Source organism: Podarcis gaigeae, assembly GCF_964106915.1.
Source record: "Podarcis gaigeae genome assembly, chromosome: 14".
In the NCBI taxonomy this organism is placed as follows: domain Eukaryota; kingdom Metazoa; phylum Chordata; class Lepidosauria; order Squamata; family Lacertidae; genus Podarcis; species Podarcis gaigeae.
In genome coordinates, this window is record NC_139690.1 from 13,594,732 (window position 1) to 13,622,711 (window position 27,980).

A 27,980-nucleotide genomic window follows, 5' to 3' on the forward strand; every position below is an offset into this window, starting at 1 on the left:
GGGTCATGTGGCCAGCATGACTAAGCCGCTTCTGGCGAACCAGAGCAGCGCACAGAAATGGCGTTTATCTTCCCTCCAGAGAGGTACCTATTTATCTACTTGCACTTTGACGTGCTTTCGAATTGCTAGGTTGGCAGGAGCAGGGACCGAGCAATGGACGCTCACCCCGTTGTGGGGATTCAAACCGCTGACCTTCTGATCAGCAAGTCCTGGGCTCTGTGGTTTAACCCACAGTGCCACCTGTGTCCCTTTATAAGGACATACCCTTACTTAAAAGACAAAAACTTTCTATTTCCCCCTTCTTTCTCTCTACAAAACCTCACTCACATCTGCCCAACTGAATTACAGGCCTCTTTCTAAGAACATGATTTGCAGTTAAACACATTTTTACAAATCCACATTGCTTGGCAAAACCACTTGTTGGAATATGGATGGCCTGGGACTCTCACAGTCTTACTCATTTTGACCAGCAAGCAAGCCTTTGTTGGTGAATGCCAAACTCTATGAACTACTTATCAAATGCAGTCATGCATTTCAAAACAGCCAAACATCAAGCTCAGCTATGACTTTATTTGAAAAGCCAAAGATTTAGCATACGTAATCCAATTCGCCAATATGTCACAATTTCAACAGAGCAAGATGTGGGCACAATCCAGCCATTTCTGCGCATGAAAAGGAGTTACTAATAACATGCATTGTAAGTCTATCCTTTCCATCCCTTTGACAGCCTTGCACCAGTGCACTACAGTTCACAATCTAGTAATTTCTGGTAAACCAAGGCTCTCCTAGACCTCACTTACCTGCCTCTAGTGCCTGTTACTCCCCAGGCAACACATATAACATTTGCTTCTGCTGTGAGCAGCATGGATGGATGTAAATGAGATGTGGGAAGACCTCATCTTACCTGGAAAGGCTGAGTGCATTTCAGTGTACCCAGTCATGCAGCAGTACAACCAGCATGGAAGCCAGCATGGCGTGGGGGTGAACATTAGAATACATTCTGATAGGAGCCACCTTTCAGTCTGCTCCACATTTGCAAAGGGGCCAGACAGCACCCACAGTTGAAGTTCTATCTAATCAGATCCTACATGCATAAAACCTTTCAAGTCTTTGATAATTCTAAGAACACAAGAACTGTTTTAAGCAACGCGGTTGATGTGCTGTGAGTTACGTTGTTTTAATTGTGATGTGGAAAATGGAAATTCATTTTTTTAAAAATTAATGCATAGAACTGCAACATCAGGCAATATCCAATTATTATGAATTTGTCTGATGCTTACTTTAATTGTTCTAGTCAGAAAGAATTCTCCTGGCATCTATTGCAAAGTCACGTGCTAGCTCGAAAAATTCCACAGCAGTTAACCAGCAGCCCAGAATTTGTTGATTACAATGGATTTGTTAGTCTTCTTGTGGCTGAGCTCTACATTTTAATTAACCAGTGCAGAGTCAAATGTCAGATGAGAATTTTTAGCTCAAAACTGGGCCACTTCTCTCAGCTTCATAACAGAAGTCTCAACCAAAAGACCACTTCCCAGTGACTGCCATTGTCACCCTTTCCCTAAAGAAACCTGGAAGCAACACTGTATGATGACATAGTGTCATTGCCCGATTACTTGGCAGCAGTGGCGTAGCGTGGGGGGTGCAGGGGGGCCAGCCGCACCGGGCGCAACATCAGGGGGTTAGGGTTAGGGGGCGCAAATCCACGGGTTAGGGGGCGCAAATCCACGGGCTAGGGGGCGCAAATTACTTGACTTGCCCTGGGTGCTGACAACCCACGCTACACCACTGCTTGGCAGCTTCCAGTTGGTGGCTTCCAGTAAGATCTCTTCCTGCAACCACTGGTGCTGGCAAAGCCCCCATTTCACCCACAATTTCTCCATTTCTCCTCTGCCTCCAAAAGTCACTAAAATGCACCCCGTATCACTTAGTACACATAGGACAGCACCCCTAGCTAAATGTTAGATTATGTTTACTTACGCTGCCCACAGTGTGTTCCTGTGTATCCTTTCTGACAGAGACAATGGTCATCACTGCATGTACCTCCATTCATACACCTGATGTTGCAATGTTGCACTGGAAAGAAAAGACAATTACTTAACTGTGTGGTCTAGAGAAGCTAAACAGCAGATGGCAACCATTTTAAATGTTTAATTCTATGAAGCGCTGGCCACAACCACCATCAAATAGAAATGCAGAATGCCTCATTGTATTTTGTGGCTTTTTGGTCGCCGTTAAGGGGCCTGGTAGGAATTTTTTCCACTTGGCAAATTGGCACCAGCCATTTGGTTTTTTCGCCTACCTTGTAGCAAATCGTCACAACTTCCTCGATTTGGCGGTTTGGAATTGATAGGGGTATTGTTATGTAGATGAACGGGGGGGGGGAGGAGCGCCATCACCACCCCCGGATAATGAAGGGTAGTCCGATAAAGGATTCCGGGGGGCGTGGCCACATCCGAAGCCTATGGAGGCCAGGGCCCAAGGCACGCCCCCAAGCGGTGACCCCTGGGGGAGTGCCTAGTTGATGTGCATCAGCAGGGCTCCCCCTGCTGGTGTTAACCCTTCACGGCCTTTCAGGCAGACGGACGGAAGCCGGATAGTCATTTAGGACCAATGCCTAAGTCAATACCGCTCATCACCTGTAACCAATGAAGTTGTGGCCAATTTTAGCCCATTAACCTTAATTATAGTGTCGTGTGTCTTTATTTCTGCTGCGGGGAGGCGGGAACTGGCCACGCAATGTGCAGCCAAGCTTTCTGAAATCAAAGGAGCACAGGAAGTATCAAGAAAGTCCTTGAATACAGTGCTCTTCTGCCTTGGGACCACACTTATTGTTGGGCTACAACTCTCTTCATCCCAAGCAGACCTGCTGCAAAAAGAGCTTTTAAGTTCCCTGCCTTGGAAGGAGGGCAAGGCCCTCTCAACACGCCGGTTTGGGGCTGCCTCTGTGAGACCCCATGGGGTTGTTCAAGTTCCCATAAGATCCTACAAAAGCATCCCTACTCGACTTCCAGAGCCAACACATCAAGAATGCCTTGCCCAGCAAACAAGGTAGAGAGCTTAAAAGTTTTTTTGCGATGATTTTTGGAAGGCTAAGGGTGCTCATGCAAGATCTCGTAGGAGCTCGGACAGACCTGCAAGACCTTGCGAGAGCACCCCAGGGCTCTTGACCTTACCTCCAAGCAAGATGCAGAACTTAAAAGCTTTCGTTCCACTTTGCTTGTATTTAACTTGCAAAATTTCAACCAGCTGATCTTCAGTTGTATGTGGTTGAAATCACACAAGTTAAATGTGCGTAAGATGTGATTGTTTGATACATTTTAAAACATTGTGGCAGCAACTTTATACTCTATGGAAAACTGTAGAAACAATTGGCTACTTTCAACTACTGTAAGTGATATTCAGAGTATACTTATTTAAATCAATGGACTTGATCAACTTAAATCCATTGATTTCAGTTGGGCTACTCTGAATGTGACACTAGGATACCATCCAATGCTATTATTTTCCAACCAAAGTGAAAGGGCACAATTTAGAGGAAAAAATGAGCAACTGTATTTGCTGACTTCCATAGAGGAATTGCCCAGCTCTCTACTACTGAAATCATTGAGGTTTGGAGCCAAACTATATAGGATGCTAAATGTGTCTTTGCATGTAAAGGTTTTTCTGAAATTGCTGTCAGTGGAGGGATTCTTCCCAACATAAATAGCAGCTTTGAAGGAGCATTTTTTGTTTGTCACAACTACAGCAAGTGAGGAAAGGGTTAAATTGCCTACCCACCTGTCTGCCTCAGTGGCAATAATTTGAGGCCCTCCCAGTGGCTGCTATTTAGGATTTAGGAAAACAAAACCTACATGCTAGATGCAAAGACTCATATAAGGTCACATCTAGTTCAAAAGCTAGATTCTGTGCAAGGCATCTGCAAATCGGCAGCCCACTATAATTGGTGGAGCCTTATTCACACCCTCCTAAGTAGGTCTGAAAAAGGTGGGCAGGGGTTTCAATATGTATGGTCGGACTTTGCTTTATAAAACCTTAGGAAAACAGAAGGGATTAGAAAACACATAGGAAATGATATCATCTGTCAGGCGGAGTAGGAACTCAAACCACAAACTGATTTCAATTAGAGTAAAGCAAGCCAAAAACTAACTTCCATTCCCACATTTATTACCAAAGGCATTAAAATGCTTTGAGATAATAAGTTTAACGGTAGCTTAAGTGCAGAGCTGTTGTTGTTTTACCTTACTTTTTTCCCCAAGCTACAGTCTGATAATATTTCTTCATCTTAGTCTTATACGCAACTCTGCAATGCGGGACTGCGGGTGAGAGGGTACCCTATTCTGCCTTAATTCATTTTCCAAAGGAAATTATTTCTCATGCAGTCTTAATTATCTGGCAGACTAGGAATGCAAATCATCATTTTTATTGGAATTGTTTTTAAGGCCTGAGTGGGGCTGCATGGACTCACCAGTGTTGAAGCTTTTTACAGCTTTCCTTTTTTTTTTAACATTGTGGCAGTGGGAGGGAACCTAGGGTTCAAGGGTGAAACGTCCCCCCCCCCTCGGGCCTCTTTATCAGGCCCCTGGGATTCTGCCCAGGCCACACAAACCTCCCTCAGCCATGTCCCCTTTCCCTAAGCAACACCCCACCCAGCTTTGTTTCAAAGTCTCCTTGAGTGGTTTTGCTTCCTTCATTGCATTTCCAGGCCAGCTGTGGAGGAAGAAGTTCCTCTTCCTCCCTGGCCAGCATGGAAACCAGGAAGTCTGGAAGAGGAGTGACGGCAACCCTTCCTCTGCCAGCCCATTCACTCACCCACATGGAATTCCCTGAACCCACCTTCCTGGAATTCATGCACCTTTGATGTTACATACAAGGCTGCATGAACAGATCTAAACTAGGTCCAACCATCATAGATGTATCCAACAATGGTATGGATGATGACTGTTTACATAACTAAAAGCAAAAGGGGGAAAAAAGAGTAGGTGCAATGGAATTGATGTGAGTATTCTGCATTCACCCATCTATACGGGAGTTTGGGCAATTCTTCAACAGCAATGCATTGTGTTTGCTGTCAAAACTGCTTGCAACCCAATCCAATGCACGGCTATTCAGAAGTAAGTCACATGTTTTCAACAAGGCATAAGTGTGTTTAGGACTGCGTCCTTAAATATCTAAAGGCAGCTGAGAGTACTCTATAGAATGGTACCTTGGTTCTAAAACGCCTTGGTACTAAAACGCCTTGGTTGGTTCCCAAACACCAAAAACCCAGAAGTAAATGTTCTGGTTTGCGAATGTTTTTTGGAAGCCAAACATCCGATGCAGCTGTTGCCTATTGTTTCCGGGGCGCCTGCACCAATCAGAAGCCATGTCTCGGTTTTCGAACATTTTGGAAGTCAAACAGACTTCTGGAATGGATTAGGTTTGGCGCTTTTGTTTTTGTTATTTATTTTGCATTTTTTGTGGCTTTTTCGGTTAATTTGTTTTGTGACTGTATGGAACCCAGTTCAGCTACTGATTGATTGATTGACTGTGTGAGTACTGTATCATCAGTACAGGTAAGAATTTCTTTTAATTTTTATCATCTACAATACTGTCTTCTTTATTTTATAGTACAGTACATTGTTTATTGCTTTCATTTTATGGATCAATGGTCTCATTAGATAGTAAAATTCATGTTAAATTGCTCTTTTAGGGGTTGTTTTTTAAAGTCTGGAATGGATTACTGCTAATCGTTTTGCATTACTTTCTATGGGAAAGAGCACCTTGGCTTTAGAATGCTTTGGTTTTGGAATGGACTTCCGGAACAGAGTAAGTTTGAGAACCAAGGTACCACTGTATTTGCAAATGAAAGCATTGATTGGTCAGAAAGAACATGAATGTTCAGGTGTGTTCTTCCAATAAGATGGCTTCAGAAGGCTTTAAATGGAAAGTGGCTAAATTCACTGAAGGAAGGTCTATAAATAGGTAACGGCAGCTGCTAAATGGATCACTGAGGGGCAGAGGCAGTATACCTCTGAATACGAGCTGTTGGGAGGAACTACAGAGGTGAGTAGGTAAAAAGGTAAAGAACCCCTGACGATTAAGTCCAGCCAAAGGTGACTATGGGGTAGGGGCACTCATCTCACTTTCAGGCCAAGGGAGCCAGCGTTTGTCCACGGACAGCTTTTCGGGTCATGTGGCCAGCAGGACTAAACCGCTTCTGGCACAACAGAACACCGCGACGGAAACCAGAGTGCACAGAAACTCTGTTTACCTTCCCGCCACAGCGGTACCTATTTATGTACTTGCACTGGCGCTTTCAAACTGCTAGGTTGGCGGGAGCAGGGACAGAGCAATGGGAGCTCACCCCATCGCAGGGATTCAAACCGCCAACCTATTGCCTTCATGTCCTGGTTGTGGTTTTCCTGGAAATGTTTAATTAGCCACTGCTGAAAACAGGATGCTAGAATAGATGGACCTTTGGCCTGATCTAGCAGGGTTCTTCTAACTTTCAAGGGAGGGTGCCTCCACAATCTCTTTGAAAAGCTTCAGGAAGAACCAAATTGCCAGAAAACATCTGTGAGGTCTAAGGATATGCAGAGGAGGGTCCGGAATGTTTTAAGGCATCCAAAGCTGTCTTCGCCAGCCATGTCTCAGTGTTGAGATTCAAGGAAAGAACAGATGTGAAGTTTTAAGCAGCTTGGGCTGTTGCTTAGTTTAAGGAGGGGTGGTGGTATTTCTACTACTTTTTATTTATCAATGAATCGCTGGAGAGGTCTGTGATTGAATAACAAAGTAGAAGAAATGCTTCATTCTGCCAGAAGCATTCATACATGGGGCCGTTCTGACAATAACAAGAATGGAGCAAATGAGATTTGAGAGGACTTGCACTTACAAGTTTCAGTCTAGTCCAGAGGTTCTCAACCTGTGTGTCCCCAGATGTTGTTGGACTACAACTCCATCATCCCTGAGCTCTGGCCTTGCTAGCTAGGGGTGATGAGAGTTGTAGTTTAACAACATCTGGGGACCCACAGGTTGAGAAAGGCTGGTCTAGTCACTCTTGAGAGGAAAGCGTTATCATGAACCCCCAAGGAGATGTCCTGGATAGGCTGGTCAGATCAAGAAGCTGAGTGGGAGGAGTTTGAGGGGCTGGAATCAGATGATCCCTAGGAAGGGCCTATTGGGCTGGGCCTCATCTGGTCTTCAGGAAGTTTCAGAGATGTCTGGGAAGGCAGGAGCCCAGGGGGCATGTCAGTCATTGGATCAATGTCTTAGTCATGCATAGCATCTGCTGTGCCTTCACCCAGGTGATATGCAATAACAATGTAAGGCAGTAACATTGGACGGCTGAGCTCAGTGCAGTGTGGGAATAAAGAAGGCTAGGCAGGAGAAAAGTATATGAACTCTCCTCTCCAAGAGCTCACACGTTTGCACAGTCCCAGCAAGCAACAGTTTGGCTTACAGCGTTGTGCAAACCATGCCAGTATTGCAGTTCATTACATCTTGAGAAATTTTTGGAATTGTGGTTTTATTCAAGCACACAGTGAGCTCTAATCTCAGCTTTTGTTGGAGAACTATCAAAACTGGTTGCCAGATTAAAAAAGAAAAGAAAATGCTCCTAGTACCCCAAAACAATTGAAGGGCTTTAAAGGGAACCTTGGTTTCCTGGTTTTCATTTTTGCCAGTGGTTGTCTTCAAAGGGTAGGAGCATTGCATAGGCCCATCTAATATGCCTTGCAAATGAATAAATGAAGAAAGAAAGGAGCCTACACAATGCTTGAAACAAAAGACACTGCCTTATAGTGAGTCAGATCATTGTTCCATCTTACTCAGGTTTTCCTTCACTGACTGGCAGTGGCTCTTTGGGATTTCAGGAAAATGGTATCTCCCAGCTCTACTTAGAGATCCCAGGGATTGAACTTGGAACATTCTGCATGCAAAGCAGGTTCTCTGCCACTGAGCTAAGGCCCTTCCCTTTCAAACTGTCGATCACTGTTAGTTTGAGGTCTGGTAATAGACACAACCCATGTTGCCTATAAATGGGGATGAGTTCTGTCCTGAATGATTCTGCTATTATTTTACTTGTTACAAATGTTGACCCTGATTTTTACTTCCTAATCTCATGCTATTTTATGAACCCACTAAAAATAATATAGGCCAGTTCCCAAAGAGTAATGCCACTGACAAGGAAGGAAGGAAGGAAGGAAGGAAGGAAGGAAGGAAGGAAGGAAGGGCAATTAATACCAAATATCTAAATGCCAGGTCATTTAATTCCCACAAAAAGCCATCCTTGTCTGCCTTTCCTGGTGGTTTCCCACAAGGGCATTCACACAAAAAGCAAGAAGGAAATATCTAGCATCTCTTGTTTGTCTCCAAAATTTAGACTTCTGTTGCAAGCAGGACCAATTTTTCAAAAAGCATATAGCATCTGGCGAGCCAAATGCAACTGCCAATACTTGTATAGTATTTGTTACTTTTTTTAAAATGGCCATAAGGAATGTCTGCAATAGCTAGAACCCAAGATTCCTTTAGTTGTGGTAAATGATTAATACTGAGTCAGTGTTTAGTTGTCTGAACTACCAAGTTACTTTCAAGTTAAAACACACCACACTGCCAATTCAAGAGCATAAGAATAATCTAGCCCTAGAAAACATACCTGACTTTGAGCCACAGGACGGGGCGATCTGGCCACTTGGACATGTGCACATGTTCGGTCTTGAGCAAAATCCATCTCCACAGGAATGTCTACAGATTGCTGTAAGGGAAGAGAGAAAAAACCCAAAAGAGGTATAAGCAGAAAAACAGATTTTAAGCAGGTTAGCATGCACTCTGATGGTTTTTAGGCACTAATGTTAAATGGTTTACAGCTACTTATCTGTCCTTGGGTGACTGAGGCTCCATACTACACCTTCAAAGTGCATACAAAGCAGAGATTCCCCTTAGAGAATTCTGGGCACTGTAGTTTTCTAAGTGTTGGTGGGAACTGTAACTTTGCTAGGAATAAACTACAGAACCCAGAATTCTATGGGAAGGGCAGAGAAATGTGCCTTAATGGCATAGTGTGTGTATGCAGCTTGACATTCAATGGCTCTTCATTGGTCAATCCCCACATTACATTTCACATATCTGCAGTTCTGTACACTTGAGTAAAAAGAAAGGAGTGTTGTGCAGTGTTGAAATGGTCATGGTGGGTTTGTTTTTGTTCTAGACCCGAAATGCTAAACTAACTCTTGCATCCATTTTGAAAAGTTTTGCCATTTCCCCTTACCCCCATGTTTACAAGTGTCATCATATACAAAAGCATGGTCTGAAAACTATAAGCAGGATAATTAAGCCCTAGGAAGTTTGTATAGCTGAAATATACTCGGAGTCGAGTGTGAATTTCATGCTCTTTATTCAGCTCATAGTAGCAATGAATGAAACTTTCCCCAAAATGTCTAGCTATATATACATTATTTACACAATGGCCCCCGCGTGATTGGTTAATTCCGGGCTGCTCCTGGAGCTGGATTGGGTGGCTCCTGTGGACCAATCAGGCTGCTGCATTCTGGATCCTATTGTTCTAGGATTCAGCTCAGTACATAACAATAGCGGAACTTCAACTGTGTTTTATAAGAATGCCCTATGGAACAGTTGAACATGCCTTTTGGCTGTGCAATGGACAACTATATACTGTCATGGTTACTGGCTGATCGCTCCTTTATTACATGGCTCAGCTAATTGGCTTTGACTGAGAAAAACATGGTCAGGTGTGCCCTTTTAATGAAATTCAAATACTCATCATTCCACTGAGGTGTTATTACAAGCCGGAAGATCTGTAGTATTAATGGTGAAGAAGGCACTTCTACAGAGATGCTTGCCAGAGGATCAATCAGGGGTGGGTGAACATGGCTAACCCCTTTGAGTGTTTGTGTTACCCTTTTCTGAACCTTTTCCATCTCCTCAACATCCTCCTTAAGGTGCCACACCCAAGGGCGACACTGATAAAGCTAAGTTGCACTTGCAGTGGATTACCAGAAGGGAGAAGGTAAGGGATAAATGCCAATGTTGGGAAAGGCTGTGTTATGTTTAACACTTTCAGTGTGAGAGCCCTTGCATGAAGGATGGAAGTGTCAGGAATGGTGTGCCATGTTTGCCCACTCTTGACCGACCCACCAGTGAGCACTTCCTTACCCAAGCTCCTATCTAACCATTAATGCAACAGATTGTGTGGGTTGCAATAACACAGCAGAAGTATAACGCCAAGAAACAACTCTGGGAAATGTTTCTTGTAAAGCAGGGCAAATGGCTGAGTGTTGCATGTTTTTGTTGGATGGCAAAGAGTTCTTCTTGGCCTCCTACTTACGCTCCTATGTGTGTAGCTGCAATTGCCATGCTGGGGCTGTTTGACGCACCTTCCATATGACAACCAGCAGGAAACAGACTAGACCACAGACCAGGGGTGGGGAGCCTAAGGCCTGAGGGCCAAATACAGCCTCTTCCAGGCCTATCTTACCCTCAGCACTCTCTCCAGACCTGCTTTCACATGGTTAGAATGTACCCTACTTTAGAAAGGTAGGAATCACATATAATTTGTTGTAACCCAACCTGGCACCTTAGGGTGGAGGGTAGGTGTTGTTTGATAACAATGGCCTGTTACCTCGCCAACTTTTGCCTCTGGCCTCACCCAACACTAGCATGTGGCCCCCTGAGGTTCCTCATAAGCGTATGTGGCCCTCGGGCTGAAAAAGGCTCCCCACCCCTGCCATAGAATGGAGAGGGGGGAAATGAAAGCATATGGGAATGGCACTGAAATGACAGGAGGGATTTAGCTATGCTTGGGGCAAAACAATAGCAAGCATTTTTTCTATTATGGACTCATTGTTAAAACCGTGTTTATGGAAGACAATCTTACTCGGCTATGAGTGATCGCCAAAGAAGAAGAAGAGTAGTTTGGATTTGATATCCCGCTTTATCACTACCTGAAGGAGTCTCAAAGTGGCTAACATTCTCCTTTCCCTTCCTCCCCCACAACAAACACTCTGTGAGGTGAGTGGGGCTGAGAGACTTCGAAGAAGTGTGACTGGCCCAAGGTCACCCAGCAGCTGCATGTGGAGGAGCGGATATGCGAACCTGGTTCCCCAGATTACGAGACTACAACTCTTAACCACTACACCACACTGGTATCTGAAATAAAGAGCAAGGAATGACTTACGGACTATGCACTGGTTTCCACCTGGTAATGTTTTCCATCCAGGACAACAGTAGGCATTGTAACGTGATCCACATACGTTGGGTCTACAAGATGGATACAAATGAGATTAGCTCTCTGTCATTGCTACGACAAGCATTAAGCATCCCTGCTAACAAATGGTAGGCTTAGAGGAAGGGCAAATGTGTTAGTAAGGCTACAGGTGCACCTCAAAAGCTGTCATATAATGTTCATGGTGATGTTTCACATGTTTTTACATCTGCCTGACAGCTTACCTTCCCTTCTCCTCCTGAATCACTTTGATGGAGGAGAGGCACCACTGAAGAGAGAAAAAACTTGAGAGGGAAGGGAAGCAGTTTTTCAATTGGGACAAAACTCTTCCTCCGCCTTCTCCTGTTGTTGTTACACATGCATCCACCTCCACAGAAGCCACAGAGGGAATATCAGCTGACCCAAAAAAAATTATATTAAATGTGCAGACCATTTTAATGGGTCCACCCACAGTCATTAGCTCAGACAGCTTTTTTTTAAGGACAAATTATCATTATTAATTTCATTTATGAATCGCTTCCTATGAAGCATTGCAAAGCAATTTCAGGGCACAATTAAAACATACATAAAAATTGCATACATGAAAACCATACAGATACAATGCAGACCTTGGCTGAGGTAAAAAAAAAATCTCCACTCAAAAGGCTTGTTGAAAGAAAAAAGGTCTTCAACAGGCATGGGAAGAAAATAGAGGTGGTGCCTGTCTCACAGGGAGCTCCCATGGGTAGGTGCCACGACACTAAAGGCCCTGTTCCTACATTGAGCAGAACGGACCTCCTGGTAAGATGATATTTTCAACATGCCCTCTCCTATGGAACACAGGGATCAGTTGGGTATTTTGTATGGGACTTTGAATACTAGTGCAGTCACCTTGAACTTAGTACAGTAGCTAATTGGCAGACAGTGCAATTATTTCAGAAATGGTGTAATATGACAGCAATATTCTGCCCCTAGGAGCAGCTGAACTGCCACTTTTTGCACCTGCTACGGTTTCTGCATCAGCCTGAAGAAAACTCCTACACAGAATGCAATCCAGTCTGAGAGCTGCCAGAACACAGATGATAGTGGTCAAACTATCCTGGTCCAGAAATTGCCATATTTGCTCCCAGTACTTTTCCAAGCACAATATTGGCTCCCAGTACTTTTCCAAGCACAAGTGTTGGTGCTGACCTTTAAAGCCCTAAATGGCCTCAGCTCTATATACCTGAAGGAGCATTTCCACCCCCGTTGTTCAGCCTGGACACTGAGGTCCCGCTCCAAGGGTTTTCTGGTGGTTCACTCACTGTGGGAAGTGAGGTTACAGTGAACCAGGCAAAGGGCCTTCTCGATAGTGGCACCCACCCAGTGGAACGCCCTCCCATCAGATGTCAAGGAACTATACAACCTTTAGAAGACATCTGAAGACAGCCCTGTATAGGGAAGTTTTTAATGTTTAATGTTATGTTATGTTTTTATATATGCTGGGTGGCTGGGGTACAAATATTATTATTATTTGGGCCTCTACCTTACAGAGACAGTTCCAAGAGCACCCCCACACTATGAATCTGTTCCTTTGGGGGGAGGATGATGCCATCCAAAGCAGGAAATCGACCAATGATCAGGATTTGGGGACTGCTCAACATCGTGCCAGAATTTGACCCTCACCCAGCCAACAGGCACCAGCTCAGGGCTTCCAAGGCCTCTCCCAATTCAGATGTTACTGATAAATTATGAAACTTCATCCCAAATCTCCTGCTCCCAAGGGCTTAATGTAGATGGTTAAACAGCACTGGGGCCAGGACAGTATTCTGCAACACCCCACACAGCACAACTTCCAGGAGGCCAAGAGATAAATACCCAAAGCTTGTCTCTGAAACCGACTCTGGAGATAGGACCAAAACCACTGTAAGACGCTGTCCCTGGACAATACAAAAAAACTCCATGGGATGGCTACTTGAACATTCAGTGGAGGTGGAGAAGTGGACCTTCTTTAAGGAGAACAATTTTATCAACAGATGTTAGCAACTACAACTGAATGGAACTTCCATGTGCAGAACTAGTATACCGCTGAATAAATCGTGGAAGCTAATGGGTCAGGCGGCTGGCTGCCTCCACCAGTCTCAGTTGGCAAGTTTACCAAAGTCACATGACTACCCAGTTTTGGAAACAGAGGGCTAACCTAGATGGATCTTTGTTCTGAACCAGCCTGTCAAGAGTGTGACAGCCAACATCCATAGCTCAGCTGTAGAACACCTCCCTTGCAAGCAGAAGGTCCAGTCCCCAATGGCATACCCAGTTAGGGTTAGGAGAGATTCCTGAATGAAATCCTGGAGAGCCAAGGCCATTCAGTGTAGATAATATTGAACTAGATTGACCAGACGGTCTGACTCAGTATAATGCAGCCTGAACCTAGCAAGAGCCACTCTTAGATTCTAGTGGCAACAGGTTGAATGAGTGAAGAGCATATTTCCATTCGGTCCATCTGTGCCCACCTTTCCTGCATCTACTGCATCCACCCTGACCACAGTTCAGAGGATCGGGGTGCTAGCCATAACATGGTCCATTGTGTTTCAGCCACTATCCCTCAGAGCTACAGAGCTTTCTAAAGTTACCCCTCTTATCAGCGCCAAACACTTGCCAATAAGGTAAAGCAAAGGTTTTGTTCCCTTGTTCCCTGAGGAAACAAGATTTTATAAATACAGATAACAGCATTGGATGCTGGCTGCCGTGGAAGGAATGCAATTTGCAATGAACATGTGGTGCTGGTTTTACATAGAGGGGACCCACTGAACTTAGTGGGCAAGACAGACTTGAGCCCATTAATTTTAATACGTTCAGAAGTTCTGTTGGTACAGAATGCTGCGTCGCTCTCACACCATCTCGTCCTGGATGCCAGTTTGTTTCCAGGAACTGTTTAAGGTGCTGCTTCTGAATTCAGTGCAAAACACCACCCGCCAAAGCCACAAGAAATGGTGGACTTGGGCTTCAGAATTTCAGTGGTGCCCTGTGCGATGCCAAAAATGGATGGCCTTCCATTGTTCGACATTGTTGTGGAGCCCTCTCAGCTCGGAATCCAGAGCAGGTGAACCAGTCAAGCTCCCCTAAACTATCATCTGCCTTAAGAACCAGTTCCCAGAATCCCGCCCATCCCTGGAATCATTTGGAGAAGCCATCTCTGTAGTAGCACTCAGACTGTGGAACTCCATGCCCCATGAGATTCATCCTGCCCGGTCTTTTTTGGCCTTTCACAGCCAAGTCAAGACAGTTTTTGTTTTATTAAGGCAAGCATTTGCCTTGCCTTCTCCTTGCCGGTTTCCCAGCTTATTGTTTTGTTCCGCTGTAGTTTACCTTCATGAATGTATTATTATGAAAGCTCTTTTAAAAAATTATTCTTTGATAAGTACTCTGTTAAAAGTGGAAAGGTGATAAATCACTGAGCTGTCTGGGCCTGTGATTAGGGCCAGTTCATCCCCCACTCAAAAGTTTTAGAGCAGTGTTTCCCAAACGTGGGTCTCCAGCTGTTTTCAGACTACAATTCCCATCACCCCTGACCACTGGTCTTGCTAGCTAGGGATGATGGGAGGTGTAGACCAAAAACAGCTGGAGACCCAAGTTTGGGAAACACTGGTTTCTAACAAATGGCCAACAGCTGCAGCAGCATTTTTTTCTCCATAAGGGAAGGGAAGGGAAGGGAAAGGTACTGGTCCAATGGCTTTAGCAAGCCTCATTTTCCCATGACTTGTGGTTGTTCTGCTCAGGAGGGGGGCAACTTCCCAGCAGCCTTTTACTCTGTGGCCAGTCCTAAAACTCTGTCCATTATCATAATAATTATAATATTTTCTTCTCTCTTCTAGAGGACTGCTCCCCCGTACTGCCATTCGCTGGACCACTTATATGGCAGCAATGCGCTGTTTAACCCTACAGAACCTCGCAGAGCTACAACGGTCCAAATTCTTTGTGATTTATGTGTTTTTGGCAGGGTGGGGAAGGATGACTAGGAAGCCCAAATGCCACTCTATGGTGCCAGCTAAAATGACATAAGGATAGCTCTGCTGGATCAGACCAAAGGCCCATCTAGTCGAGGATTCTGTTCTCACAGTAGCCAACCAGATGCTTATGAGAAGCCCAAAAGGACTACATGAGACTCAGCAACTGTTTACAGTATTGCCTTCTTTCTTTCTTTCTCTCTCTGTCTCTGAAGTGTTTGGGGTTACTCTCTCTGCCTTCTCCCTCCACTGTTAGCCAACGCTTCCAGTTCTTCTCTGCACAAATTCCATTCAGAAAAACCAGGGAGCTGCTGAGGGCACAACTGTTGCAGAATCCACAACAAGTGAGAACAATGCCCAGCTGTCAACTCAGATAAGCTTGCCCCTGAAAGGCGACGACAGGAAGGCCCTGCAAATGAACGCTGCCATGTCAAAACGCCACTGCCCCATCGTTAGGGTTTGATGATCACTACAACAGACTAGAGGGAAGAAAGGCCTCGTGGGCAAAGGCGCTGCTTGAAGACAACACGGAGCAGCCAAAGATCTCATTATCATTCTGTTTCATCAAGAGATAACAAGCCAGGAAAACGCATCCCTTGTTACTTTGCATCATCCTCTAGAAACCAGTCTGGTAGCAACTTCCACGCATCAAGTTGCCTGCCAGAAAATCCCTCGCCTCCCAGGGAGGGAACCCCTCTGGACTACAAAGGATTCTGGGACATGTTCTAGGACACAAACACTCACTCCGTCCATGTGGGACATTGTTGCGAGTCACCTCACATGTAGTGATAATGTGCAGAAAAACACACACAATACTCCCCAGTTTGTCTACTGTAGCAGGAAGGAACTGTGGTGGGCATGTTTATCTTGGAGTCCTCCAGAGGAGGAAAGCGATAAGCCTTAGGGAGGGCCCCAGGAGGATGAAAGAGGTAAAAAAAGGACCCCAATTAAGGGTCTGAGACTGGAGCAGGGGGTAGCAGTCTAGAGCATGGGTAGGCAAACTAAGGCCCGGGGGCTGGATCCAGCCCAACCACCTTCTAAATCCGGCCCATGGACAGTCCAGGAATCAGTGTGTTTTTACATGAGTAGAATGTGTCCTTTTATTTAAAATGCATCTCTGAGTTATTTGTGGAGCTGGTTTGGTGTTTTTACATGAGTAGAATGTGTGCTTTTATTTAAAATGCATCTCTGGGTTATTTGTGGGGGATAGGAATTCATTCATATTTTTTTTCAAAATATAGTCCGGCCCCACACAAGGTCTGAGGGACAGTGGACCGGCCCCCTGCTGAAAGCGTTTGCTGAACCCTGGTCTAGAGCAGTGTTTCCCAACCTTCAGTCTCCAGCTGTTTTCAGACTACAATTCCCATCATCCCTGACCACTGGTCTTGCTAGCGAGGGATGATGGGAGTTGTAGTCCAAAAACAGCTGGAGACCCAAGGTTGGGAAACATTGGTCTAGAGGATGGAGAGCTAACCAAGCAGGTTAGCGGAGGATTGTTCTACCCTTGTGATACAAGACACCTGTAGCCAGATGCCTCCTACTACAGAGTCACCTCAGGTGCCTCCTGTCACTGAGGAGCCTCTCCCTTCTGTACAGGCCACTAACAGTAAATTGGATGCTGAGCTGGCTCCAACACCACCTCTATCTCCAAGGACATGGAGGCACCAGGAATGGTGTGAAGAAACCTTGTAGGCCCAACTCATTCAAAGGAGTGCCTGTTTACTTGCCCAGTCCTATGGCCCTAGCCACTTGCTGAGCTAAGAGCTGTGCCCACCCTGGTCTTCAAAAGGAAAGTGCAAGGGACATATCACTTGTTGGATTAATGTCTTAGCTTACTCTTAGCCATGGTGAAATCTTGTAACCTGTGCCTTGCCTATGTAACTTAAAGTCTGTGCATTAAAGTCTTTAGCATAAATAAAGCTGGGAGTTACAAGTTCTTCGTCCAGCCATGGACACAAGGAAGCCAGTCTAGTATGAAAATGTATATTGTTACAAAAGACTAGGGATGGAAGGATCTGTCTACAGTGGTATCTCGAGTTACGAACTTAATTTGTTCCGGAGGTCCGTTCTTAAGGCGAAACCGTTCTTAACCTGAGGCGTGCTTTCGCTAATGGGGCCTCCCTCTGCCGCCGTGTCACCACTGGGCGATTTCCCTTCTCATCCTGGGGCAAAGTTCTTAACCTGAGGTACTACTTCCGGATTAGCAGAGTTTGCAACCCAAGGTACCACTGTACTGTGGTTCTCTCCCTTTTTCATTTTTCCAATCTCCACATTTCTGCAGAAATCTGATAATTGTTTTCCCCACCCCACACACAAAAATCCTCATGAACACTTATCAGCACTCTCCCCCCCCTTTAAAAACCATATTTGTGTAGTTTGGTATCAAGTTCACCTTTTTGCAAGCAATTTTCCCCAGTATAATGCATTTGGTGTGCTATATTCACCAATGTATTAATTTTTACACACACTTTCCCCCTAATATATGCATTTTTGTTAACACTGGTAGGTGAACTGCATTGCAAAATTTGGGTAAGTGCAAATTTCAAATGATGGCTGTGTCTTGGTTCCCACATTGTTATGGACAGCGCAAATTTGGTAAGATTCCCCTTTAATAAATGGGAACTGAATTGAATGTGTTTCCCTATCCCCAACAAAACACCCAGTGCTAGGATTTCAGGGAACCCCAGAACACAGTTCGAAAGCTACAGCCTGGTTCAGCCATGCTTATCTGCAATACACAAAAACAAAAGGCAGCCCAAGAGATTAGAATAGCCATAAAAAGCCTCCTTGCAGCACAGGAAGTGCTGAATTAGACTGTCCCACAACTGCCCCTGCAATGACCCTTTCCCAACCAAGCAGAAACCCAATTCTGGGCAAGAGACACTCTGCCCATCTATCAGCTCCCTAAGGAGCAACAACGCTGATCACCAGCAGGGCTACAAACACTGCCCGAGGCAAAAGCATTCCATCAGAAGTTCTGGCACTTGCTGGCTAAGGCTGGCAAAAGTGTGGGAGTTGAATAAATTAAGGCTGGGAGGCTAGACAGAGTGGGAAGTGCAAGTCTGAGAACTCAGCAGAGAGAGGAGTTAGCTGATAGATGCAGAAAGGATACAGTGAAAGTGGTTTGTCATAGAGTATGCAAGGAGGAGGTGGCTGTAGGGGGATCTAAAAGGGTATACAGACACAGACACACAAATGCGCATTTGGAATATTTAAGAGGAAATCGCTGCTAACTGGGAACTCTAAGATTACGAAACAACACATTCCCCCCTCCCCACTCTGCCAGCAACCCCTGGCCAGCTTCCACTCTTCAAATAATCACAATTTTGAAACAACTCAAACATCTAACTGGCTGTTAGTTGCAGCGACTCGGCTGCTTTCTTTAAACCAGGCAAATGGCCATGAATTTATTTCTAAGAACTAAAGAAAAAGGAAGAGCTCGCCCTTTGCCTGGAATCTGACTTGGAAGACCTCTCCAGTTACCTGCTTGATGCAGGCACACACAGGAGCATACAAACCACCTCATATTGAGTCAGACCACTGGTTCCATCTTGCTCTTAGGGTCATAGGTCTGAGTCCCACCTTGGGCAAAAGAGTTCAGCATTGCAGGGGGCTGGACTAGACCGCCCTCATGGTCCCTCCCAGCTTGATATGATACGATTTATTGTCATTGTCCCACACAGAACAACGAAATAGAAAAAATCTACACCAGGCATTCAAAAACCAACAAGCCTGCTATCCCAGCCTGGTTAACCCCCTAAAAACTCTGATACCCCATAATTAAATACAATATACTCCCACAGACTACCTTACACTGCATTTAAAACCAAAATCGTATTTGTATAGAAGCTGTTCTATGAAAACTCAAGGCTACAAAAGTCAAAATTCAAAAAATAGTGGGTCATACCACCTTTCCTGCCATGACACCCAGTCCAAAGTGGGTTTTGCAAGTTTAATGCATAGGGTTTCCATACTCATTCAAAGCTAGAGTTAAGGTGGATCAACAGAATGCAATAGCTTCAGACAGCAGATCCCAGAGGAGACAAATTCCCTGCTTCCATAGAATCTTTGTTTGCCTAGCACTGACTGGCAATGGTTCTCCACTGCTTCAGACGGGAGGTGCTTGGATTGAACCTGAGACTTTCATAGAATCATAGTGGGAAGGGGCTTCAAGGGTCATCTAGTCTAACCCCCTGCCATGCAGGAATCTCAGCTAAAGCATCCATGACATGGCAAAGCAGATGAATCAACACTGAGCTATAACCCTTACATCTCTGTGCCATTAAAGAGAGAGAGCAGGAACAGGTTTTAAAAGTGTCTGAGTACAGCACTGCATTCGTTGTATTATAGGAACATAGTAAGCTGCCTTATACTGGATCAGATCATAGGTCCATCTTGCTCTATATTGAATACTTGGACTGGCAGCAACTCTCCAGGGTTTCGGGCAGGAGGCTCTCCCAGCCCTACCTGGAGATAACAGGGACTGAACTCTTAGGACTTTCTGCATGCAAGGCAGATGTTCTACCACTGAGTAATGTCCCTTCCCATTATCACAGTCAGCACTGCAACAATATCCTTGTGGAATACAGAGCTCTGATGCAAACACAGGAGTTTCTGGTAAAGCACAATTTCCCCCACTCTCTGGAAAGTCAGGAAAAGTTCCATATGCACTTTTATTGCATTGGTGGTGTTGACCCCAAAACTATAGCAAACAGCAAAACCGTTTCAACACACACAAGTTATTCCAGGCCAAGATGTGAGAGTTGGCATGTACACAGTGATGAACTTTTCTTGCTTACATTTAAGTAAAAGCAAACTGTACATTTAATCAAAACAAATTGCCTCCTTTTAATCTTGTTTCTGCGAATTACAACTGTAAAACCAGCTTTTTTTATATAATTACGGTAATTGCACTTGATTATGGGATGAAATTTGGCTCTCACATCATTATGACATAGAGTAATGATATTCTGGAGGGTTTGAGAACCACTTTTTATAGACAACATTACATAAGATAAAAACAACTTATATGATTCTCTGGACAAGCAAACTAAACCAAGTGCCCACCCAGAGTTAAACAAATGTTTATCTTATAGAGGAGGTGGTGATTGCTCCTACGACTCTTAAACCTTGTCCTTTGAACACACACACACACACAACACCAAAGTGTATATTTCCCATGTGAAATTGTTTTTTTTCCCCCTATGGTTTATCACTTCCCTTTCTCTGTTACTCCTTTGCCTATGTAAATTTGGCTTGAAATATCTGTAACATGCTTCATTCCAACTTTTGTAATTTTATTGTGTTTGTTGTAATGTAGGAGAGGTGGAATAAACAGACTCCGATTAGTTAGTTAGTTAGTTAGTTAGTTAGTTAGTTAAACATTACAGAAAATTCATTTTAACATATTGGCCCAGTATACACTTAAGGCTTAACCACAGAATTAGGATTGGCAGTACAATGGTACCTCGGGTTAAGTACTTAATTCGTTCCGGAGGTCCGTACTTAACCTGAAACTGTTCTTAACCTGAAGCACCACTTTAGCTAATGGGGCCTCCTGCTGCCTCTGCGCCGCCGGAGCACAATTTCTGTTCTCATCCTGAAGCAAAGTTCTTAACCCGAGGTACTATTTCCGGATTAGTGGAGTCTGTAACCTGAAGCGTATGTAACCCGAGGTACCACTGTAACTGTAGTTTGTTGCCTTTATTCTGTTAAGATCGCAAACTTGCAATGAAAACCATAGTTTAGCATGTCAAGCAAAGGTTGTGCTCACAGAGGATGAATATAAGGAGGCCCAGAGAGAAGGTAGAGGGACAGGGAAATTGCCTTAGCCATGGTTTGCTTTGTTCAGACGTAACACTTAATGCAAACCATGATTTGCAAACCCATTTACATAAAGGGGAGGAATTTAGACAGGTACATTCTGTGCAAAACACCCAAGGTTCAATTCCTGCCAACTCCATTCTAAAGGTTGGGAAACTGGTGAGACACTGGAGAGCTGTTGCCTTAAGCGAGTGTGAGGAAAGCTTCCCATCCAAAGCAAAACATTAAGATACATCAGAGAATCCATAGTGAAGAGAGAGGCCATCAATATGCATTGGAATGTGAAGGGAAAGTCAGTCAGAAGTGAACCTCCATCAAACATTTAAAAAAACGCATGCTGGAAAGAAATTGCATGTGTTTATAGCCACTTCGGGAGAATTCTGTACACAAGAAGCTGGCGAAACGCAAGCTGATTTAAGCAGAGCCGGGTGTAAAGTTACACCAAATGCAAACCCTGTTCAGGAGCGAGGTTACTGCCAGCTGAGCTGCCCCAAATCTGTCAGAGAGGAAATAAGCCTTTGAAATAGTGCTTGACTTACCATACCCCTTTTTGCCAGGTCTCATGACTAAGCTGAACAGGGTTAGGATTCAGCTTAAGTTTCCCCTGCCTCCGCTACACCTCAGTTAGCATCAGCTGAGCCCTGGCTGAAGCAAGTTACACCAGATTATCTTCAGCTGAGCCAGGATCATCACCTCAACCCACCTGAGCTTGAAATGTCCCAACTCAGCTGAAGATCTACTACACGCTTTGGTTGCCATAACTGTCCGGAAATCGCTGCAACATCCGGGAAAATCTGGACGTATGGCAAACCCTTTGGCAGTGTTGTTTTTGACACCCCTACTGCACTCTAAATTGCTCATCCCTGTGAATCTTGCAATACGTTTAACCCCTCACCTCACTGTTATTTGTTGAATTTATTGTGATATTGTTGAGCTGAAATGGAACCATTAAACATGTCTGATTAGACATGTCGCTAGATTTTGGCGATTTTATGTATTTCAGCACCTGAAAGTATATAAGTAAATAAAATAATAGCAAGGTGTTATGTACTACATTACGTTATTTGAAACAGTGTTCCCTAATCTTACGCTTTTGTGCAAGAGGCCCAGGGGGAGGGCTTTTTTCCTGCTACGAAAGTGAGCCGGAAAACATTTCAGATAAAATAAATAAAATATAAAGTTCAAATCGTGGACACCCATCTGCCTGTAACAGGGCATTAATATTGTTCTACAAGTCATTAGCAAGATCACTTTTGGAACCCTTTGCCTAGTTTCCATGAGTTGTGTTCCGTACAGATTAATTCAAATAAGCAATGACACAAGAAAATGCAGAAAATACAAGCTGTTGAGAGAATTTCTAGCCTGTCCTATTGAAATACACACAGGTGTTGGGCAGGCCAGAACAACAGGATTCCAACAGCCTTGTTCATTTCAATGGATCTCAAAGTAGATTGTGTCTGTTAGCAGTGTTGATTCAGCTTTCTTCAGTTACACAGTGCAAGTGAATGGTGAGCCTGAGCCAATAATATAATGGTCCTTCTATTTGACAGTCAGAAGCAAATGGCCATCCCATAACCATTGCTGCCTTCCTTCTCCCTTGTCCTCACTCACCCCCTCTCTGTTCCTCCTGTGCCCTTAATCCCTCCTTATTTACCTTTTTGCTCCATTAATAACAAACAGGCCCAAGAAGTAACACTCAAGCCCTTGACTAAGAATATATTTATTTCAGCATCCTGCCTTAATTCAGCAGGAGGAGAGAGGGGGGGGGGAAATAAGAAGCAGAACAGCTTTGCAGATGGACTGGGGATTCTGCAGCTGTGAGGCCTGGATAAAAGTCAGGAATTCAAAATGACATGCAGCAACGCCAAACACTTTACTGACCTCAGTTTCGATCACACTGAGAATGGCCAAATACGGTAACTGATCTTACTCAACACAGGGGGACCTCTGCAAAATATTACAGAAGCTTCCCAACATTGCTGGAATGGGAAGATTTCGTACAATCTGACAGAGGGGTGCCATTCTCACTTTAAGTGGGAAACAAACAGCACAATTCCTAGGGGCGAGTTCCTTTGTTACTCCATGCGCCAATACAACAATCGGTTCCATGTTTGACACTATGCCACTGTGAGAAGGAAATGCTGGACTAGATGTGTCTTTCATCTGATCTGACAGGGCTTTTCTGAGCAGCTTTTGATGACTAAAACTTGGACCATCCTAGGCTTACCATGCCATCTTCTGATAAGTGAAGAATTTCCTCATCAAGAGATTAAATAGAAGGTACCTCATTTTCACAGACAAAGGCTGGATCTAGACACATCAAAAAAGCGCTTCCAGAAAACCTCATAAGAGGGAAATCACGTTGGCGAAAGGCAGGAATCCACAGCGCCATCTGGTGTCACACACATATAAAATGAATTTTCTTTACTAACGTAGCTGAATCCAGGGATCCTTATGATCTTTGCAGAACATATCCCTATATGAACCTTCCCCAGATGATAAGATCCTTAAGTGAGCACTTTCTCTTGGTTGCATCAACATCAGAAGCACAGTCGGTGGTGACACAAGGAAGAGCCTTTTTGGTGGCTGCTCCCATATTGTGGGATTCCCTCCCAAGAGAGGTTAGATCAGCTCCCTCTTTTCTACCCTTCTGCAGGCAAACTAAAACCATCCTGTTCAGACAGGCCTTTGGAAATCAAGGTGCATGCAATGCTGATCACTGACAACGCTACCAGGGCAAACTGTTTTAACCGGTGGTTCCAAATATGTTTTGATGTATTTTAACTATTGGTTTTAACTAGTTTATGTTTATTAGTTTGTATTTTGGAATTACGCTTTTAAACCATAAAACCCCAGCTTGGGAGAAAGGTGGGATACAAATAAATTAAATAAATAATAACAAAAACAATAAAGTGAGGGGTATAATCCTCTGCAGTGTTGGATGTCCATGTTGGATGCCTTATACCAGGAATCTTCCACAAGCAAAACATGTGTTCTACTGAACTATGCCCCTCCATGCTCATCTTCCAAATCAGTTTCTACAGATTAAATGCACAGAATTTTTAAGCGAGCACTTCACACTCACTAAGGTAAATTATATGCAGTTGAGACTTTCCTTGAAGATTGGGCCTCATTTATAGATCAGGTATGGTGAGGGGAGAGCCCTTGCCCCCCCCCCCTGAAGCTGTTAAAGTACGTCCTATGAGCCCCAAGAAGAATGGTCAGTAACCATGGATGGTGAGAGTTGTGGTTCAACAACATCTGGAGGGCCAAAGGTTACTCACATCCGTTACAGACGACTGGAAAGAAATAAGTGGATATATAGCGGCATGCATTAGCAGAATGGAACTTGTCTTTCCACTACAGCTCCCCACCCCTTCAAAATCAGATCCTGATGGTTGTGGAGACCGTTCAAAGATGATTTAGGGGGCCACAGGAGGAGGAGGAGAGGAAATGAAAGTGTCACTGTGCCAATGAACTCCACTGGTACTGCTTGGGTACAACCCATAGATTTATTTTTTATATATATATACACACACACACACAATATAAATGCAACTATTGACTATTATATAACCACCAGTTAGACAATATCTCTGACAAATTTGTGACAGTTGAAGGATGAAAATGCTTGTGTTTCTCTTCTATCTCTCCTTTCTGTTTTCATTTGTCATTTATGTCCATTAATAGTACCTGCTGACGCTGAGAATAGGTTTAGTAAGAGTAAGCCACACTCAGTGGGCTATATGTATTGGTAGACATAACATTCCCTCAAACACTTACAAGGAAGTAAGTCCCACTGAATGCAGTTGGATTACTTCCAAGTAAGCATGCATAGGATTGTGCCACTTTTTTATTTTAATGGGCTGTGTTCCAAGCTCCCGAAGGAATCACCTCTCCTACCACTTAGCTATATATGTGCGCTCTCGCTCTCTCTATATGTATTTCTAGTGAACCCAGATAGCTATAAAGCATAGAGCTTTTATTGGCTTTGATGTGGAAGCAGATGACCAAACTCTGTAGCTCCACTACACGAAATAGACATAATAGTGGCCAGATTTAGCTTGACAGAACACTGCTTCCTAGCTGCACCCACAAAGATGCTCAAGAGAGATGTATGCAACACAAACAAGCAGCAAGTCACAATTTGTACTAAGTGAAGACAAGGGTTAAAAGAAACATGTTGCTGAAGGGCCTGCTGCCAAGGACAGAACAAAAAGATCCTGATTCATAAATAGTGGTTTCGAATGTTGCTCAATGACAGCAATCATAAAATCGAGGCAGGCTAGAAAGGCGGTATTGCAAAAATCAAAACTGTATTGTATTGCTCTAAGCCTCACTGGAGAAAATAGGACATAGTCATCCTTCTTGGTCTGCTAGTGCAAGAGCCCTTGTGCTAAGGGATGTCAGAGTTTAAAGGCTGAACAACAAAGGAATCCAATGCCACCTGCACTAGCAGAAGCTTCTTGTCAAACATCTGTAAATGTACTTGTTTCCCCTTGTGCAACAACATTCTGTCAGCACAACAAGTGCTGACTTTACCTCAAGAGCATTGGATGAAGGTACGTTTTTGGTTGAAATTGCTTTTAGGTGTTTTTGATTTGTATGTTTGGCTCTGTTTTAGAATGTTTTTGCTTTGTTTTTGTTTTTAAATTGTAGACTGTTTGCCACCTGGGCTCCTTTGGGGAGGAAAGGCAGGATATACATACAATAAATAAATAAAATTTAACTTGGCACTACATGAGATGCAACCCAATGGTCCCAGGACATGGGCTTGAAGGAACATGATGCAATTACCCTGCAAAAGCTAAGTACCGGTATGTCTGGGTGTGGTCAGGACCGGAATGCGAGACGGTGTGGAACCTTGCCCCTGAAGTATCATGAGGATTTTATCTAAAACAAGGAAAGGAAGTTTGAGCCTCCAGAAATGGAACAATGGAGAGAGCCTTCTTGGTGGCTGCTCCCAGACTTTGGAACTCCCTTCCTGAAAAAGCTAGACTGGCTCACTCTTTCTTGTCCTTGCACTGGCCGCTGAAGACTGTTATATTTCGACAGGCATTTGGGTACTGGCTGTTTTTAAGTAGTGCTGTGCTGTTTTATCTTTATTTTAATAGATCTGTTTTTATATTGTTTTAATTATTGTTTATATCATTATAGTTAAATATAATTATATAGTTAAAAAGTAGTTAAACTATGACCTTTTATATGTTTTTAGCCTTCTGTATTTTACCTGTGTTGTTTTAATTTGTGTAAGCCACTTTAAGTCCCAATCTGGGGAAAAGGCACGATATAAATCAATATAATAAAAATAAATACTTGACCTTGACCCCAGGATCTCTGATCCTATATACAATTGCCTCAGTAAGACCCAGGACTGGCAAACAGCATACTACAAAATGCACATAATATAAAAACCCAGTTATCCAAACATTCTAGTTATCCAAACACAGTATGAACCCCTAGGAAATATGTGACTATTTGATTATCCATAAGGCAATTTCAAGGAGTCGACATTTATTTCTTTTTCTGCTAGATTTTTTGAGCTGATGTTCTCTTGAATTCTTGTTTTCCTTTTGCCTGCTGGAAGCACATGTCATAAAAGGCAGGCTACTTCCTGATAAGATGCCCACTGACAACACACAGGAGTCACTTTAGAAAGTGCACCTTTCTGGCATTCATCTGACTTCACATGTTGCTCCCAGTTTCAAAGGCATCTTGCCATCTAACTCTGCCTGGGTACATAGCATGGCACTGTCAGCAATGAAAACAGCCAGCCAGGTGTGCCAGCCAGAAGCTGAACGAAAGAGCATTTGAGGTTTTTCCCGCCTAAACCAATATTTACCAGTATGGTAAGTCTGATTTTCTCAAGCAGGCTTTTAGTGGTAAATATTGGTTGGAAACGAAAAAACCCATAAGCCCTAATTATAAACTGGGATATTAGAGTTACCACTGAGATATTTGAGAGACTAGCCCTTAACAAATCAAGTGGGATTTGAACCACAGAAGGGAGAGGAGCTTGCATTTCAAATTGCATTTCTGGAGAGAAAAGCGGGATAAGTATGAATTTTAGAAGCGTAATATGAATGCTATTTTCTTAATTTGCATTTTTGATTAACCTTAATTGCAAATCATAGGAAAGGTAAGAAGCTATGAAGGGAATTGAAGAACAGCCTGTCACCAGTGGATGAGACTCGCCTCTGACTTCAGAAATTTCACAACACACTCCAAGTCTTTTTGGCAGACATGGGGATAGTAAATTTGTGTAATTACTTACTCACTCACTCACTCACTCACACACACACACACACACACAATTCCTGAAATGCTGAATACGCCATCAAAATCCATGCTTTATCTAGAGTTGGAGGCAGTTGAGGAAGACTTCAAAGCTCCTTCCTCCACAACCAGACTGGAAAAGTTAACAGGCTAGCACAAGAGGGACAGGTTAGTCTGTTCCTCCTCCTCCAGTCTGCTGATAGAAGGCAATTCTTTTAGTCCAAATGAAATAACATGACCTACAAGATTTTTAGCAGGCTAGTAAGAAATCCTCAAAGCAAGTAACATCTGTGGGCTCATTCACAAGCCAGGATTAGAATGATGAACCTGAAAGATACACATTCTAGTTCACGCCATGAAGCACACTGGGTGATCCTCACAGGGTTGTTGTGAGGATAAAACGGAGGAGGGGAATGATGTACTTACTATGCCTTGAGCTCCATGGTGTAAAAATGGAATAGAAATAAAAACAAAGTCAGGAGTTCTCATTTTACTGCATCACATTTCATGATATTAGCCCACTTATTCCAAATACCCTGCAAGATAATTCAGTAGGCAACACATGGAAGGAAATATTAAATCAAAAAATAAATTTGGAATCTAGCCCATTTGCTGCAAGAATCTTCCTTATCTAACCATGACTATGCACATCAGTGATGAAGAACCTATGGCCCTTCAAATCTTGTTGGGACTACAGC

General features: G+C 43.7%; 1 protein-coding gene across 4 annotated transcripts in view; it reads right to left on the minus strand.

Annotated features, from left to right (window-relative positions):
• Positions 1–27,980, minus strand: part of FBN1 (fibrillin 1) — a 216,037-nt gene that overhangs the window by 178,238 nt on the left and 9,819 nt on the right. For all 4 annotated transcript variants that reach the window (XM_083712342.1, XM_083712344.1, XM_083712343.1 and 1 more), the window contains exons 3-5: positions 11,171–11,253; positions 8,633–8,731; positions 1,978–2,073 (exon numbers count right to left, since the gene is read on the minus strand). In XM_083712342.1, coding sequence (XP_083568468.1) covers positions 1,978–2,073; positions 8,633–8,731; positions 11,171–11,253 — 278 coding nt within the window. The remainder of the gene's footprint in view (positions 1–1,977; positions 2,074–8,632; positions 8,732–11,170; positions 11,254–27,980) is intronic.